We start from the raw sequence: 15,034 nt of genomic DNA, 5'->3' as shown, positions 1-15,034 counted from the left end.
TAATAATAATAACTGAGTAATTACCAAATTTGTGGAGTCTCTCACAGAGTCTTACTATTCCTTCTCCAACGTAAAAACTGCCAAATGAGACAGACACGGCGTACCGATCAACGCCTTACGCCTTGTTTGCTTCGCCCCTCATATTCCTAAATCTCTCCGCCTTATCGTCCGCCAACCTTAAAATCCAAACAAACACTCCCTCACCACCACATCTCCGCCATGAACAACATCCCCAATTCAATTACAGTCCCACCTCCGCCGCAGCCGCAGCCGCCGGCGCCGTCCGGTTGGGACATCCTCGGACCCGACCTCACAGAACTCATCCTTTCCCATCTTTCCGACATCCCCGCCGTCCTCCGATCAGCCGCCGTCTGCAAACAATGGAATTCCATCATCCACTCCCACTCCTTCAAAACCCTATTTTCTCGCCGGCGCCGCCGCTGGCTCTTCCTCTCCGACGACAATCACGCCGCCTGCGCATTCGACCCCGATTCCGACCGTTGGATCACTCTCCCTAGTCCGATCGCACCGTCGAATTTTCCGGCGAAACTCGACCCTCCGTTTTCCATGCGCCACCGCGTGATGGAAACGTACACCGAACCAGGCTGCCCTAATACTGTCAGGATCATCCTCGCCGGCGGCGGCGACGACGGCCTCGCCGCCGAGATTTACACCGCCGAATTCAACTCGTCGGAAAAATTGGCGCCGCTCCCCGGAATATTCCGGCCGGCGAATGGAACCCTCTCCTCAGCAATACACAACCAAAAATTCTACGTCCTGATTTCCCGGCAGGGTTTTCTCTCGTCGTTCGACTTCCGGACAAGGCGGTGGAGCGCCGTCCGGACAGTGAAACCCGCCGGAGCTGTAATGACGCGCCTGATTTCCGGCGACCAGGATCGCCTGATTTTAGCCGGACTGTGCTGTCTGAACGGCGCCATGGAATTCAATCTGTGGCGAATCGACGAGGAAAGCTTGGAATACAGAGAAATAGCGGCGATGCCTGAGGAATCGGTGTCGGAATTATTGATTAGGAAGGATTCGATTTGGGGAGAGGAGAGGCTGAGATTCGCCGGCGGCCGGAATGTGGTATACGCGATGGAGACGGTGAGAGGGGAGATTTGTGAAATCCGGTGGAGGCCTGGAAAATGGTGCAGGTGGAGAAAGATTCCAAGATTCCCTGTGGATGAGGGAATATTCCGGGGGGTTTCGAGGTTTTACTGTTCCGGCGTGTCTTTGAAGGATTTTCTGACGTCGAAAGAGAAGACGTGGCTGATAGATAATATTAATGTGGTGGTGGGTTTTTCTTAAGGTATATTTATATAATCCCTCCGTCCACGGATAAAGTATACGTTTACTTTTTTACGCGGAGTTTAAAAAATAATAGTATTTTAATTATAGTGGGTAGATAAAAGTAGTGTAATGATATTTTTGTCTTTTAAGAAATAATAATATTTTAATTACAGTGGGCAGGTAAAAGTAGTGTAATGACATTTTTGTAAAAGTATTTGTAAAAAAAAATGGGGTATCCAGTGAAATAGTTACTTTGTAATTGGACGTTCCAAAATAAAAATATATATACTTTATAGCTTGGACGTCTCAAAATAAAAATATATATACTTTGTAACTTGGACAGAGGAGTATAAAATATATATCATATGTATATACATACAAGGAGTGTATATATATATATATCAGTTTGGTCTTTGGTGAGAGGGCGTGAAGAATGGGTCGAAAAAATGCGCTGAGGATCCCATCCGGTTTGGACAGTTTTGGTAGAGTTGTGACCCGATTTGAATTCGACCAATTTTAACGGGTTGGACTTAATTATTTGGGTCTGGCCGGCCCGGGGAGATTTGAGAGGGTAATCCTGCTTCTGGCTCTAAGTTCTCTCGTATTAATTTTTATATTAAAATATAAGTATAAATTAAAAAAAATTGTAAATATATTTTCATTAGGGTATTATAATATTAATATAAATATATTTGTAAAAATTATACAAATGTAAGAATTTTTTAATGCTAAGTATAACGACGAATGAAATATTTTTTATTCTCATTGTAAACTTAGATGCATTTGATTTAATGCAAAGTATTTTTATAAATATAATAAATAATGTTTAAAATACAAATAAAAATTAATAATAATATATTATAGTATTATAATTAGAATAAATATAAATATTTTTTTATAATAATAAATTATGTTTTATAAAATTAAATATAAATATCAAATAAATAATTACAATACGCAATAAATGAAGTATATATGGATGTGTAAAGTATGTTTGTTTGAGAGTCTGTATTTTGAGTTGAAATTTAAATGATACTTCTTTTGTCTCATGTAATATGGGTGTATTACTGTAACATTGGAATTTAGGCAAAGTATAATTAAGAAGTATATTAGTAAAAATAATTATTATTTAGTAAAAATAATTATAGATTAGTTAAGATAACTAAATAGTTTAATTAAAATTAAGAAAATTATAAAATTTAAAATTTAAAATGCGATTAAAGTGCATAATTATATTTCCAAAAATAGAAATGACAAGTTATGTGGGAAGGACGAAAATAGAAAATAATGACAAATTATGTGGGACGGAGGGAGTAAAAATTTTGAATTGAAATAAATAGGTATTGATGTGAAATTTTAAATGTAAAATTAATTTTTAGACATCTTCAGTTCATTACTTTATTTTTTAGCTACAGCGAAAACCTTTTACCTGAATTTGACCCGTATAATTAAACGAGTTGATATTTGCAACATTAACCTGATATTTTATTAATCGGATCAATCTAAAAATTTTAATTTAATATTGTAATTTCTACTAACAAAATTTTCAAACAAATAATATATATGCATATTAAAGTAAAAACTATTTATTCATATCATAAAATTGATATATAACATATTAATACATAACACAATTCTTTGTGTAATCCCAACTTTATAGAATTTTAACTTAAATTTTATTTTATTTTCATAAGTTTTTCATGAATATTTAAATTGGATTGGCAAAATTTAAAAAATATATTTAAATTTAAAATAATATTAATTAAACATATTAGATGAATTATTTTCATATTGAAATTGTAGACTTTAACTCATTTAATTATATGAGTTATACAAAGTTGTCTCGATTATTAATTGGGTCCAAATCCAATTCGGATCAGGTTCGGTCGGACTATCGACCCAAACCCAATTAGTTGGTCAAACATCTCAACCAAACCTACTTATTCCTACACGCAAACACCACTCCACGCCGCCGCCTCTCCTTTCTTCCCCCTTCTTTCTCCCTCCTTTCTTCGTTATTTTCTCCTTATTTTTTTTTTTTTCAATTCTAAGTTTTCCGCCGCCTTTCTCACCAAGACAAAGTCTTCCGCCGCCCGCCGCCTTTTCAGACTTCCGAGCGGAGTCCAGTACCAAAATAAATACTCTCAGTCACACGAGAGCACGTACCGTAATTTTAAAAATATTAATATTATATTAAAATATAGTAGGAATAAAATAGAAATGATTAAAATAATCTTATTAATATGTATAATATATTATAAGTTGTAAAGATATTTATAATGATAGATAGATAGTACAAGTATGGACGGACTAAAATAGAAAAATAGATAATCTGAAAAAATTCTCACAAACAAACACGGCCTTAAATGATAACAGTATATTAACGGGCAGTGTGGGCTGTGTAGAAACAACACACAGACAAAACTGACACGCCTTAAATGAGTATATTTATTAATAGACCGAAAGCTATCCGAAGCCCAATAAATAAATAATAAAAGCCATCCACCAAATCTATCTAACTCCCAAACAGTACCTACCGTCTTCCTCGACAAGCACCCATCGTCGTCGCAGATGTCTCCCGAAATTCTCGTAAGTTACACTCCTTTTCTTCTCTTATAGATGGATGATCAATGATAATTCCTAGTAGCTAGAACATTTCAAGCATTTGCACCAATTTCGATATTCTACATGTTTCCTATTCTCTAATTTCATTCTCATCTCGGAGATAATTCGGAATTCACCGTTTCGGTGCGTAATTTGGCTAATATATTCCAAAATACACCACCGTAGATGGATTAGCTTGATTCAGTTGTTGATTCGGAAAACATCGCCGGCGTAATTTGTTTAATATTTTCCGAAACACACCGCCGTAGATGGAATAGCTACAGGCTTGTTTACTCAGTTGTTGATATTGTATGCGTAATTTGGTTAACATCTTCCTAAACACAACGCCATAGATATTAGCTTTAATTAGTCGTTGATATTTAATTCAGATACGTACCTGCGAAGCACGCTAGTAGCGTTTCGATCTTCACTTCAGCATCAATGGCGAGCAAAGAGCCGCTGATTATCACAGGCAAGGAGGAGATGCGACGGTGGTCGAGGGCGGCGCGCGCGGAGGGGAAATCCATTGCATTAGTCCCTACCATGGGGTATCTCCACCAAGGTCATCTAACCCTAATTCGAGAGTCTCTTAGATACGCAGAGGCAATCGTGGTATCGATTTATGTAAATCCAGGACAGTTCTCTCCCACCGAAGATCTTTCGACATATCCGTCGGATTTTGTCGGCGACATTCGGAAATTGAGGTCGATTTCCGGCGCCGGCGTGGATGTCGTCTTCCACCCGAAGGATCTGTACGGCTACGGCCGGAGCAATTCGTCGAAAATCGATGAAAACAGAAGTGAAGGAGAAGTGGTTTCGTGTGTGGAGAAGAGTGGGAATGGGCACGAGACATGGGTGAGGGTAGAGAGGCTGGAGAAAGGATTGTGTGGGAAGAGCAGACCTGTGTTCTTCAGAGGCGTGGCCACCATTGTTGCCAAGCTTTTCAACATTGTGGAGCCTGATGTTGCTGTGTTTGGGAAGAAGGATTATCAACAATGGAGGATCATACAGAGAATGGTAGTGATCATGATTGATTGATTCCAGTTCTTCATTAGTTATATAAGGAAGAACATAGAAGTGAATCATTGATTCAATCGATTGTCGTTGTGTTTTAGGTGCGAGATCTCGATTTTGGAATAAAGGTGGTTGGAACCGAGATAGTTAGAGACGACGATGGCCTTGCCAAGAGTTCGAGAAATGTGCGTCTATCACCGGAGGAGAGGGCAAAGGTATATTCTTAACTGAATTCCATGCCAAGATTTTCCTATGGTTAGAGTGCTAAATATTTCTAAAAGTCTATCTGAGTCCTAAGTTAGAGATCAATTATCCATCGGCAGGCATTGTCGATTAGTAAATCGCTTTTCAGCGCTAAACTTGCCGCAGAGAAGGGTCAGGTGAATTGTCAAGAGCTAATAAATTCCGTTGCGCAATCTATAACCAAAGCAGGCGGAAAAGTCGATTACGCAGAGGTGAAACACATGATAGAAATTATAGTAATTCAAGGTTATATATAACAACACTCCGTAAATCATTATATATTTTGGGTGTTTTCTGGCAGATTGTAGATCAAGAAAATTTGGATCTGGTGAAAGAGATCAAGAGCCCAGCTGTATTCTGCGTCGCGGCATGGTTTGGGAATGTTCGGCTAATCGACAATATGGAAATCAACATTTAACAGAGAAACCATAATTGCTTTGAAAAATAGGTACCAGAAACTTATCCTAATTGAGTTCTTGAAGCAATGGCTATGATTTATGAACTACAGCTACACGATAACCTTAGGTTAACTTATTTCGACATTTTCAACATTCATGTATCTCGGGTTTCTTCAGAATTGCATTTATGTAACTTCTTTAAGTTTTCTGAATAGGATGCCCATAATTACAAACTCAAAATACAGTATATATATATGTAACAAAGGGTAAAGTGGATCATAATATTTCATTATACATAACAAAAAGCTAACCAAGCAACAAACAAGAATAGGTACGGCAGGACACAAAATGAAAGAACGCATTACTTGTTGCATTTGAACCCTCCACAAACTGACAACACTATGATAAGTATTAAGGCGATGATGATACCGAGCACAATCAGCTTTATCTTCATGTTCTGCAACCACATCTTTCTCCTCATCTTGGTTCCCTGTGTCCTGAAATCTTGTGCCTATCATCACAGATATTGGTTATCAGTATTAATTGTGTGGTCGAAGAGGTAAAAGTGTTCGATAGGAATCAATTAAAAAATACTTGGTGACAGATAGGAATCAATTAAAAAATACTCGGTGACAGACCTGAGACCGAAGATTTTCAGTTTTATCCACCAAAAGCTCGATTTTCTCTCCGCGATCAAGAACCTACACAGGCCAAGTGGTTATTGTTGAATGAAAGGGAACATTCGGACAATCTTGATCTGGTCCAGCAAGTACCTTCTCGATGTTTTCCATCATCACCCCTTTGACCTCTGAAACCTGAGCTTTTACTTTGGAAAGCTTGTTGATCTCCTCTGGATGATCGATGCAGTATTGCATTTGCTCCTTCAATTTGGGCCTAGTTTTGGGGATCATGCCACGAGGATAGTTCGTTAAGTAATCAACATTAAGAATCAGTGTGCAGCCAAAAGAATGTGTAAAATTACCCAAATTCTCTATTCAGGCTGTTTGCAACAGCAGTTGCAGCCTTGCCACCACCATATTTTTTGGTAAATTCCTCCTTGATTCGCTCGAGAAATGCAATGGGAATTTGTCTACCAATGGATTCGACAGCCACAACACAATATGCTGTCAATCAAGAACATAATCAAGGAAAGGATGGCAAAGTTAATTAAGAACCACCCTCCGCAAGTATTCTAAATAACGACAGGATTTCTGTTGCGTAGGAAATCATAATATTGAATCTGTTTAATAAGCTCAGAATATATAATACTATCTCAACTTGATACTTGATTACCCAATACTAGAGATATGATTAACACAGACAGAATGTTCAATAAAACTATGTTCCTCATATATCCATCACAATATAATGAGAAATGAGAAGGAAAAATCATTTAGAGAAAATCACGAGGCAACATCAAGTTTTGGAGTATGAGTAACATTAGCACGCCTCGCATATGATTCCTAAAGTTAAAGCAGGTGAATAGTTCAATTTTCAAAACCATTGGAAGCACAAGATATGAAGCTTGAGCAACCGTCCAACCAAAAATTGGAAATGATGCTATCGAACATAACTCAGCTATGTAAAGTAAGTTCTTCACAAAATTCTAAATAATGTTCCAATTAAGATCAAATTCAAGTTACCAGCAAACTACGATTTAATCAAATAAGTGTAGAAAGCGCCATATCTAAAACCAATTCTACACGAATAACAGTCCACTCACAATCAAAACCTACAAAACACAACCATTCAACTAGGATCTATCCTCCTCACCAAACGAATTTTAAAAACTCAAATAGTAACACAAACAAACAGCGTCAAAATCTCCGAGAACCGATCGCCAAGCCAAACACAGATGCAGCAACACAAACAATCGAATCGAAGAAACGAATCTAAACACAAATGAGCAAAAACAACAGATCAGAGACAGCGCAGCTTACTAAATCCATCCTCGACGAGATAATTGAAGGTGTGGCCATCACAGTTGTACGTGAACTTGTTATTTGTGGCCGGAAGCTTCTGCAGACACTGCGCCGCAATTCCGGTGAAATTCCCGGTGAACTCGGTGTATTCCGCCAGGATTACCGTCCCCCGCGCCACGAAACTGTAGATCAACGACTGCTGCCCCATCTGTGCTCCTCCTTCTCCCTCCGATAAACCCTAGACCAAATCGATCCCGCAGAATCGGTGGGAGCAAAGGAAGGAAGGAAGGAAACGAGCGCAGAGAAAAATGAAACCACGAAAAAAATAAAAGGGACACGCTATTTATATGAGAGAAAATTCCGTCAAAGAAGATGCAGCGTCACGGTGTCGACCACTGGACCTTTCCTCTTTTGAATTTTGAAGCCTCATCTGGCTTGTGATTTGTCCAAATTAACCCTCGTAGACCTATAATTTTCATCTATGCCATCGTGACCAAAAGAACGTTGTATTGACCTTATTGAAGAAAATGATTTTTCAAATTAAATTATTGCTCTTTTTACTTTTATTTTACGAAGTTTCTTAGGGTGGGATAAATTGACGAAATAATAATAATTATAACTTATACAACTAAAGTCGTAGACGGAAATAGCGACTTTGCCCTGAGTTGAATATACGATTTATGGTGGTGTACTTTTTAATTATTTTTTATTTTTAAAAACAAAAGGGATGCAACTTTGCAGATTTTATTTAGATATATTGTGCAATTAGTAATTATTATTGTAGTAAAATGTAACACAAAATATTAATTTAACATATTATAAAAAATAAAAATAAAGGAAAATCCAAAACTTATGGATGAAGATTTGTTGAGAGTTAAGACAACCAACTTATTATTTCATAATATGTAATAATTATTATTATTAGTATTATTATTATTGGGATAATTATAAGGTGAGACGGGACACGACAGCTCAGTGTAGGCTAACTGAAAAGTCGTTCTAACGATTACTGTTGCTTTAGAACCACGCTTTTTATATCCTATTGAAAGAGTCAATAATTTCGGATATTTAAAATAATAAAAGAAAAAAGATATTGGGGTGAGAGAGTCTCGAACTCTCGACCTCAGGATAACTCTTTAGCTATGAGACCTACGCGCTAGCCAACTGCGCCACCACCCCTTTTGTCACGTAATTTATTAATTTTCATAATTAATCATATATAGGCCTAGTTAGATCCCAGGCCCAAAAATTATTGTGGCCCTAGGGTAAATTTACATTATAAGAAATTTAATTGAAAAATTTAACCCATGTAAGAGCATATAGAATGCATTGATACAAAGGTCCAGCAATAATTTGTTAGGTTTTGTTGTTGTGTATATATATATATATATGTATATTTTATTTATTTTTTTCAATTTCAAAAAAAAAAAAAAAAAAAAAAAAAAAAACATGACAATATCCATGTTGCATCGGCCCAATGCTTTAAAATTCATGTAATACTTACAGGGTGTATTAATTTATATTTTTATTTTTTGAAGTAAATTTTATAACTGGTAATAGAGACTATTTCCTCTCTCCCAAATCAAATCAAATGAGTATTTTGAGATTTTATAATATATTAAAAATATATATATTTGATTAGTTAGTGAGAGTTTTAAAAAAATTTCGATAGTTTCATCATTTGATATTATGTATAAAAAAATTGATGTGTAATAGTATTTTGTAATTGAAGTAAAAATTAAAAAGTATTTTGATAATTACTTTTTTTTAAAAAAAAAGTAAAAATATAAATAGATTTAAAAAAATAATATTTTAAATTAGAACGGTATATTTTCAACACTTTACATGCTCTAAGTGGAAACAACCCTTTGACTGAAAAGTTGGTGATTGATTATTTACCTATAAAGGCAAATCTGTTGTATATAGTTATTTGTGGAAAGTTATTAGGATAAATAACTTTTTAATTAATATTTTATAAGAGAAAAATAGTATTTCCATTTGATATATCTTATAATATTTTTTTATTATGATTTGTCTTACATATTTTATAATATTTTAAAATAAAAAATAATTAATTATATTTTATCACATCATATAATTTAAATAAAAAATTACTTATTTTTCAAGTTACATCACTTAATTATCAATTTATTCTATTTAATATTATATTTTTAAATTCTCCTGTTCAAAATTAAATATTTCACCATATATGAGACAAAGAAATATATATATATTTTTTTATTGAAATTGGGTAAATATATTTTTATATATGGATCGGAGTATGTTTTTATTTCTGTTCTTAAAGTAAATATTATTTATAATATTTATATGAAAAGTAAATATATTTTAATTGAAAATAATAAAAAAATTAAAAATAAAAAGAAGACAATATTCTATTTCAAGTCTGATCTTCATAATCCATTATAAGAATGAATTTTTTATATATATAAATAGTTTGAGATCAACTTCAGACTTTAAATAAGGGACTAGGAATAATTTTTTCAGATTAGAACTTTGAACGAGGAATCTCAAATAATTGATAAAAAAATAAAATAAAATAAAATAAACAATTAAAATAATAATAATGTGAGGAGAAAAGATAGCGCAAACATGTGACTGCCGTGCTCGAACTTTGTCTTAAAATGTTCAGTAATATTTATTAATGTTTGTTAAATGATAGAATTTATTATTTTATGTTTTAAATTTATATGCTCCCTCCGTCCCATATAATATGGGTGTGTTACTGTAAACACGGGAATTTAAGTAAAGTATAATTAGTAAGTAGTTAAGAAATGTATCAGTAAAAATAATTATAAATTAAGATTAAGATAAGTAAATAATTTGATTAAAATTAAAAAATTATAAAATTTAAAATGCGATTAAAGTCCATAATTATATTTCTAAAAATAGAAAGGACAAGTTATGTGGGACGGATGAAAATAGAAAATATGGACAAATTATGTGGGACGGAGGGAGTATTACATTCGTTCCGAGCAAAGTATTCGATTGTTTTCTACATACAAAAATTTAATATTAATATTATATTTATATATTTTCTCCGTCCAATTTCTATTATCCTAAAGTATATTTGCACGGTTCTTTAAGTGATTGTCTTTTTGTTATGAATCGACAAATTTGTCCTTAATTGTATGGTAGAGATTAAAAGTAATAAATGAATGGAGAGTAAAAATATAAAATTTAAGTTTAAAAAAGAAAATTAAACAATAGTTGTTGGACGTCCCAAATAAAAAAGTATAACATTAGTTTGTGAACAGAGTATAATATAAATAAAAAATAAAAAATACTCGTATTAATACAATATATAAAAATAATAATATTTGTATAAAATAGTTATAAAATATAAAGTCAAAGTAAAAAACCTTCAACTCTTTAATCCATAGGTCATACAATTATTTTATAATACATCAGGACGCTATAAGGACTCATTTATTTGAATATTATTTATTATATCAAAATATAGTATAAATTAAGAAAAAATTACAAAAATACTTTCATTAGTGTCTTGTAATATTAATAGAAGGACATTTATATAAAAAATTATACAAATATAAGAATATTTTTAATATTAAAAACAATGACGCAAAAGACAAATGTGATGTTTAGAGACGGACGAAGAAAATACATAAAATCAAATGATAAAAATGTCGAAAATTCTTACACACTTTCAATAATCAATAAAATATTATTCTCTCCGTCCTAATACAATAGTCTTATTTACTATTCTTTTCCGTCCCAAAACAATAGTCTCATTTCCATAAATAATCATATCACCATAAAACTATTCTTATTTTTTCATTATTATTACACAATTGTCACTATTTTTTACACTAATATACTCACAAGGACAAAAAAAGTCATTTATCTTTATTTTTTACCAACTACCAATATAATATCAATATTTTTTAAATCTCGTGTTCAATATAATAAGACTATACTTTTGGGACGGATGAAGTATTATTTTTTAATACTCCATTCGTCCACACACAAAGTAAACATTTACTTTTGGCGCGGTGTTTAAGAAATAATAGTACTTTAATTATAGTTGGTAGTTAAAAATAGTAAAAGGATATTTTTGTCCTTGCTTTTTTTTTGTGTAAAAGTAATAATTAGATGTAAAATAAGGGTATTTGTGGAAAACAGTAACATATTTAATAAAATAGGGTAAACTGTTTTTTTAGTCTCGTAACTGGACCCCTTTATCATTTTAGTCCTGTAAGTAGAGCATGTCGCAAACTAGTCCCATAAGTGAAAAATTTTCGTTGTTTTAGTCATTCGGCGCCGGAGACGCCCACGTGGCTCGCCGGATGTGACGTGTCTGCCAGGTGTCCCGCCAGGTCAGCGACACCTGGCGGACACGTCGATTTATTATTTTTTATTTTATTTTATTTTTTAAATTCTTTAAAAAAAATTTTAATTAGACCAAATAAAAAAAATACAAATAAAATTTAAAATAAATTAAAAATAAGTTTTTAAAAAAATTTAAAAAATAAAAAAATAATAAAAAAAATCCATGTGTCCGCCAAGTCAGCGACACCTGGCAGACACGTCACCTCTGGCGAGCCACGCGGGCATCTCCGGCGCTGGATGACTAAAACAGCAAAAAAATTTCACTTGTAGGACTAGTTTGCGACAGGCTTCACTTACGGGACTAAAAAAATAGTTTACCCAATAAAATATTTATTTTATAATTAAATATTCCAAAATAAAAATATATATACTTCCTAGTGGCACAGATAGAGTATCTTATAATTTTACACGACAGTATCAACAAATTTCTTCAAAACGGGTTTTGGTACTTATATGTACAGGAGTATATTTTAAACTAACAAAAAAAATTTCTATCGCTAATTTCCATTACAAAATTACAGTGTTTTTTGTTTTTTTAGTGGATGATATATTAAAAACACACCTTTATTTGTTGCTGCAAGTCCAGCTGTCAAAAATTGAATATAAGATTTGCCAAATCCCCCAAACGTATATTTTATTGATATAAATTCCAGCAGACATGAAAAGATTTGATGGAAATAGTATAATATATTATATATAAATATAAATATATGTACGTACGTCTGTGTGTCTATTCAGAGGTAAGCACGTCACAGTCATATTCATATGGTCTATTGCCTTGTCTGCTGACGTCATTTCATTTTTACACCACATGATGCCTTGCTCTTCTCTTTATTACAATTATTTTACTTTTTAATGGTTTTATTTTTTTTCTACTATTTTTATTTTTATCAGTTAACTTTTATTTATTTTTTAAAAATTTTAATTATATTTTAAATTATACTCCCTCCGTCCTAAATATTATGTCCATATTGCCATTTTTGTCCGTCCCACATACCATGTCATTTTCTTTTTTTTTAAAATGATTGCACACTTTAATATCATTTTAAATTTTTAATTTTTTTTATTTAATTTTAATTAAATTAATTAATTATCTTAAGCTTAATTTATAATTATTTATATTATAGGATAATTATTTTCACTATTATATTCTTAATTATCTACTAATTATACTCCATCTAAAATACCGTGTCTAGAGTGTCGCAGATACGGTATCTGAGACAAAATAAATATTATTTAATTATATTAATTTTAAAAATTAATTTTATATTCAAAATATTATATCAATATATATTTATATAAAAAAAATAAAAAAAATACAAGTATTAAATAGCAAACACTATATATATATATATATATATATATTGAACTTTTGTCCAAGATCTTGATTGAAATTGCTTACCTGAAATTGTTGACATTTTGGGACAATAATTAATTAAATCACATATGAGCTTCAGCATGTATTCGTAAAATGAGGAAATACTATTATAATTGATTTAATTATTGGTCTGTCTGTCTTGTCCAAATAAAGCTGGAAATCATCATAACATTGTCGTGTGCTTGTAACTATGCTAATTTTAGTAGTATTAATTATACTTGCTCCGTCAAGTTAGAAAATATATATTTTTATTTTAGGATACTTAATTACAAAGTAAATATTATTAAATACTTTATTTTTTTTTTACAAATACTCTTACTTTATATCAGATTATTACTTTTTACCAAAAAATAAAGATAAAAATGTCACTACATTACTTTTAATTACTCACTATAATTAAAATACTATTATTCAGTCAAAAATAAATATTTATTTTGTGTGTTAGATTGAGGGAGTATTTAATTTTCATTTTTTTATTTTTTTTTTAAAAACTGCTACTTCAAAAGTTAAAAAATATCATAAATTTTATTTATGTTTTTATCTACTAATTTTAATAAAAATATATATATATATAATTATTTATAGCTTCTATTTTTCAAATGTACCGGATAAATTTCGATTGAAAATATATAATAAGCTATAAACTATGCAGTCAGACAAATCACATTATATAAGGAATATATGAAAGACAATATAAGTCACACCATCTATAATTTATAACATCACTGAATTGTTGTTAAATAATTTGTTTTTTTTTATTTAAATTTATAATATGTTTATATATATATATATATGGTTTGTGATTATATAACTTGAATATAAGTACATGGAATTTAAATGAAGTGTAAGGCTATTTAATTATATGTATAAAGTTCATATATCTACTAAATTTAAAATATTACTAATATATTAATAGTGAAACAAGAACCTCTCATACTACTTCTGTCCGTCCGTCTCAAAGGTATTTACTTATGTCTGTCTCAAAAGTATATTTTTTTTTCTTTATGTAGAATTTAATTATTGTATTTTAATAATAATTCATGATATTTTTGTATGTAAAAATTAATTTTTCCTAATAATGATATTTTGCAATATACAATAATTTTTTTATTTAGGGTGTGTTCGTTTGTAGAATTTTAACAAAATTCTACTATTCATCCAATTTTTTCCCCCCAAAAACATCAAATCAAACACCTATTTTTCATTTTTTATATTATACTAAAAATTAATTTTACATTCAAAACATCACATCAACACCTATTTATATCACATCATACAACTATTCAAATTCAAAATTTTTACTATTCAAATCCCAACTCAAAATCCAAACCCCCAAACAAACACACCCTTATTGTATTTGGACTGTAGAAAATCACAAAAGAAATACATTTACATTATTTAAATATATATATATATATATATGAATGATAGTGCAATGAGTGAGTTATAATTCATTGACTTTTAACAGAAATTGTCAGGCAAAAAAGGGCCATTGCTCACATGCCTAATCTGATTGTCTTTACTTTACATAAAATATTTACTATTTTATTTTATTTTATTTTATTTTTATGAAATGAATATAAGAAAAATAAAAAATCTTGCAGGTGTTTCAGTATCTATGCTGTCTTCTTGTAATTGGGATTATTTATTCTTCAAATTTAATTTAATTTGACTTTATGTGTTTGTTCTATTTGTTCTTAAACGAGTTACGTGTGACACCGTGAAATGATATGTCGTCCATAAATATAATAAAAATTTAATAGAGTTTAATTTGTTTGCATTTTTTAACACAAACAAACACGCCCTAAAGTTAGTGC

The 15,034-nt window shown here is 31.4% G+C and overlaps 3 protein-coding genes and 1 non-coding gene across 4 annotated transcripts; 2 read left to right on the top strand and 2 right to left on the bottom strand.

The window, feature by feature from the left end:
• Window positions 1-29: 29 nt before the first annotated feature.
• LOC127243072 (F-box/kelch-repeat protein At3g24760) lies at window positions 30-1,595 on the top strand. The gene has a single exon (XM_051262925.1). The coding sequence runs from the start codon at window positions 220-222 to the stop codon at window positions 1,306-1,308; it is 1,089 nt and encodes a 362-aa protein (XP_051118882.1). The 5' UTR covers window positions 30-219; the 3' UTR covers window positions 1,309-1,595.
• A 2,135-nt stretch (window positions 1,596-3,730) lies between these two features.
• LOC127242944 (pantoate--beta-alanine ligase) lies at window positions 3,731-5,761 on the top strand. The gene is made up of 5 exons (XM_051262719.1): window positions 3,731-3,879; window positions 4,284-4,911; window positions 5,010-5,123; window positions 5,232-5,363; window positions 5,453-5,761. The coding sequence occupies exons 2-5, from the start codon at window positions 4,336-4,338 to the stop codon at window positions 5,567-5,569; spliced, it is 939 nt and encodes a 312-aa protein (XP_051118676.1). The 5' UTR covers window positions 3,731-3,879; window positions 4,284-4,335; the 3' UTR covers window positions 5,570-5,761.
• Window positions 5,762-5,775: 14 nt separating this feature from the next.
• On the bottom strand, window positions 5,776-7,796 carry LOC127242945 (vesicle-associated membrane protein 721-like). Its single transcript, XM_051262720.1, has 5 exons — window positions 7,490-7,796; window positions 6,532-6,673; window positions 6,323-6,443; window positions 6,188-6,250; window positions 5,776-6,060 (listed from the first exon to the last, which is right to left on the bottom strand). The coding sequence occupies exons 1-5, from the start codon at window positions 7,677-7,679 to the stop codon at window positions 5,911-5,913; spliced, it is 666 nt and encodes a 221-aa protein (XP_051118677.1). The 5' UTR covers window positions 7,680-7,796; the 3' UTR covers window positions 5,776-5,910.
• Window positions 7,797-8,565: 769 nt separating this feature from the next.
• On the bottom strand, window positions 8,566-8,650 carry TRNAM-CAU (transfer RNA methionine (anticodon CAU)). The gene is given in 2 exon segments: window positions 8,566-8,601; window positions 8,613-8,650. It is a non-coding gene; the product is annotated as a tRNA-Met (tRNA).
• Window positions 8,651-15,034: the final 6,384 nt, after the last annotated feature.

The sequence above is a fragment of the Andrographis paniculata genome, unplaced genomic scaffold, assembly GCF_009805555.1.
Source record: "Andrographis paniculata isolate CXL003 unplaced genomic scaffold, ASM980555v1 Contig89END, whole genome shotgun sequence".
NCBI classification, from domain to species: domain Eukaryota; kingdom Viridiplantae; phylum Streptophyta; class Magnoliopsida; order Lamiales; family Acanthaceae; genus Andrographis; species Andrographis paniculata.
This window is presented reverse-complemented; position numbering and strand designations above follow the sequence as displayed.

What these genes read in the sequence shown, in the direction of transcription:
- LOC127242944 (XM_051262719.1), top strand. Translation starts at nt 4,336, where the DNA reads ATGGCGAGCAAAGAGCCGCTGATTATCACAGGCAAGGAGGAGATGCGA. An exon ending in CACCGGAGGAGAGGGCAAAG is followed by an intron (nt 5,124 to 5,231) that starts GTATATTCTTAA and finishes ATCCATCGGCAG; the next exon opens with GCATTGTCGATTAGTAAATC. An exon ending in GAAAAGTCGATTACGCAGAG is followed by an intron (nt 5,364 to 5,452) that starts GTGAAACACATG and finishes GTTTTCTGGCAG; the next exon opens with ATTGTAGATCAAGAAAATTT.
- LOC127243072 (XM_051262925.1), top strand. Translation starts at nt 220, where the DNA reads ATGAACAACATCCCCAATTCAATTACAGTCCCACCTCCGCCGCAGCCG.
- LOC127242945 (XM_051262720.1), bottom strand. Translation starts at nt 7,679, where the DNA reads ATGGGGCAGCAGTCGTTGATCTACAGTTTCGTGGCGCGGGGGACGGTA. An exon ending in TGATGGAAAACATCGAGAAG is followed by an intron (nt 6,251 to 6,322) that starts GTACTTGCTGGA and finishes TGGCCTGTGTAG; the next exon opens with GTTCTTGATCGCGGAGAGAA. An exon ending in CTGAAAATCTTCGGTCTCAG is followed by an intron (nt 6,061 to 6,187) that starts GTCTGTCACCGA and finishes CTGTGATGATAG; the next exon opens with GCACAAGATTTCAGGACACA.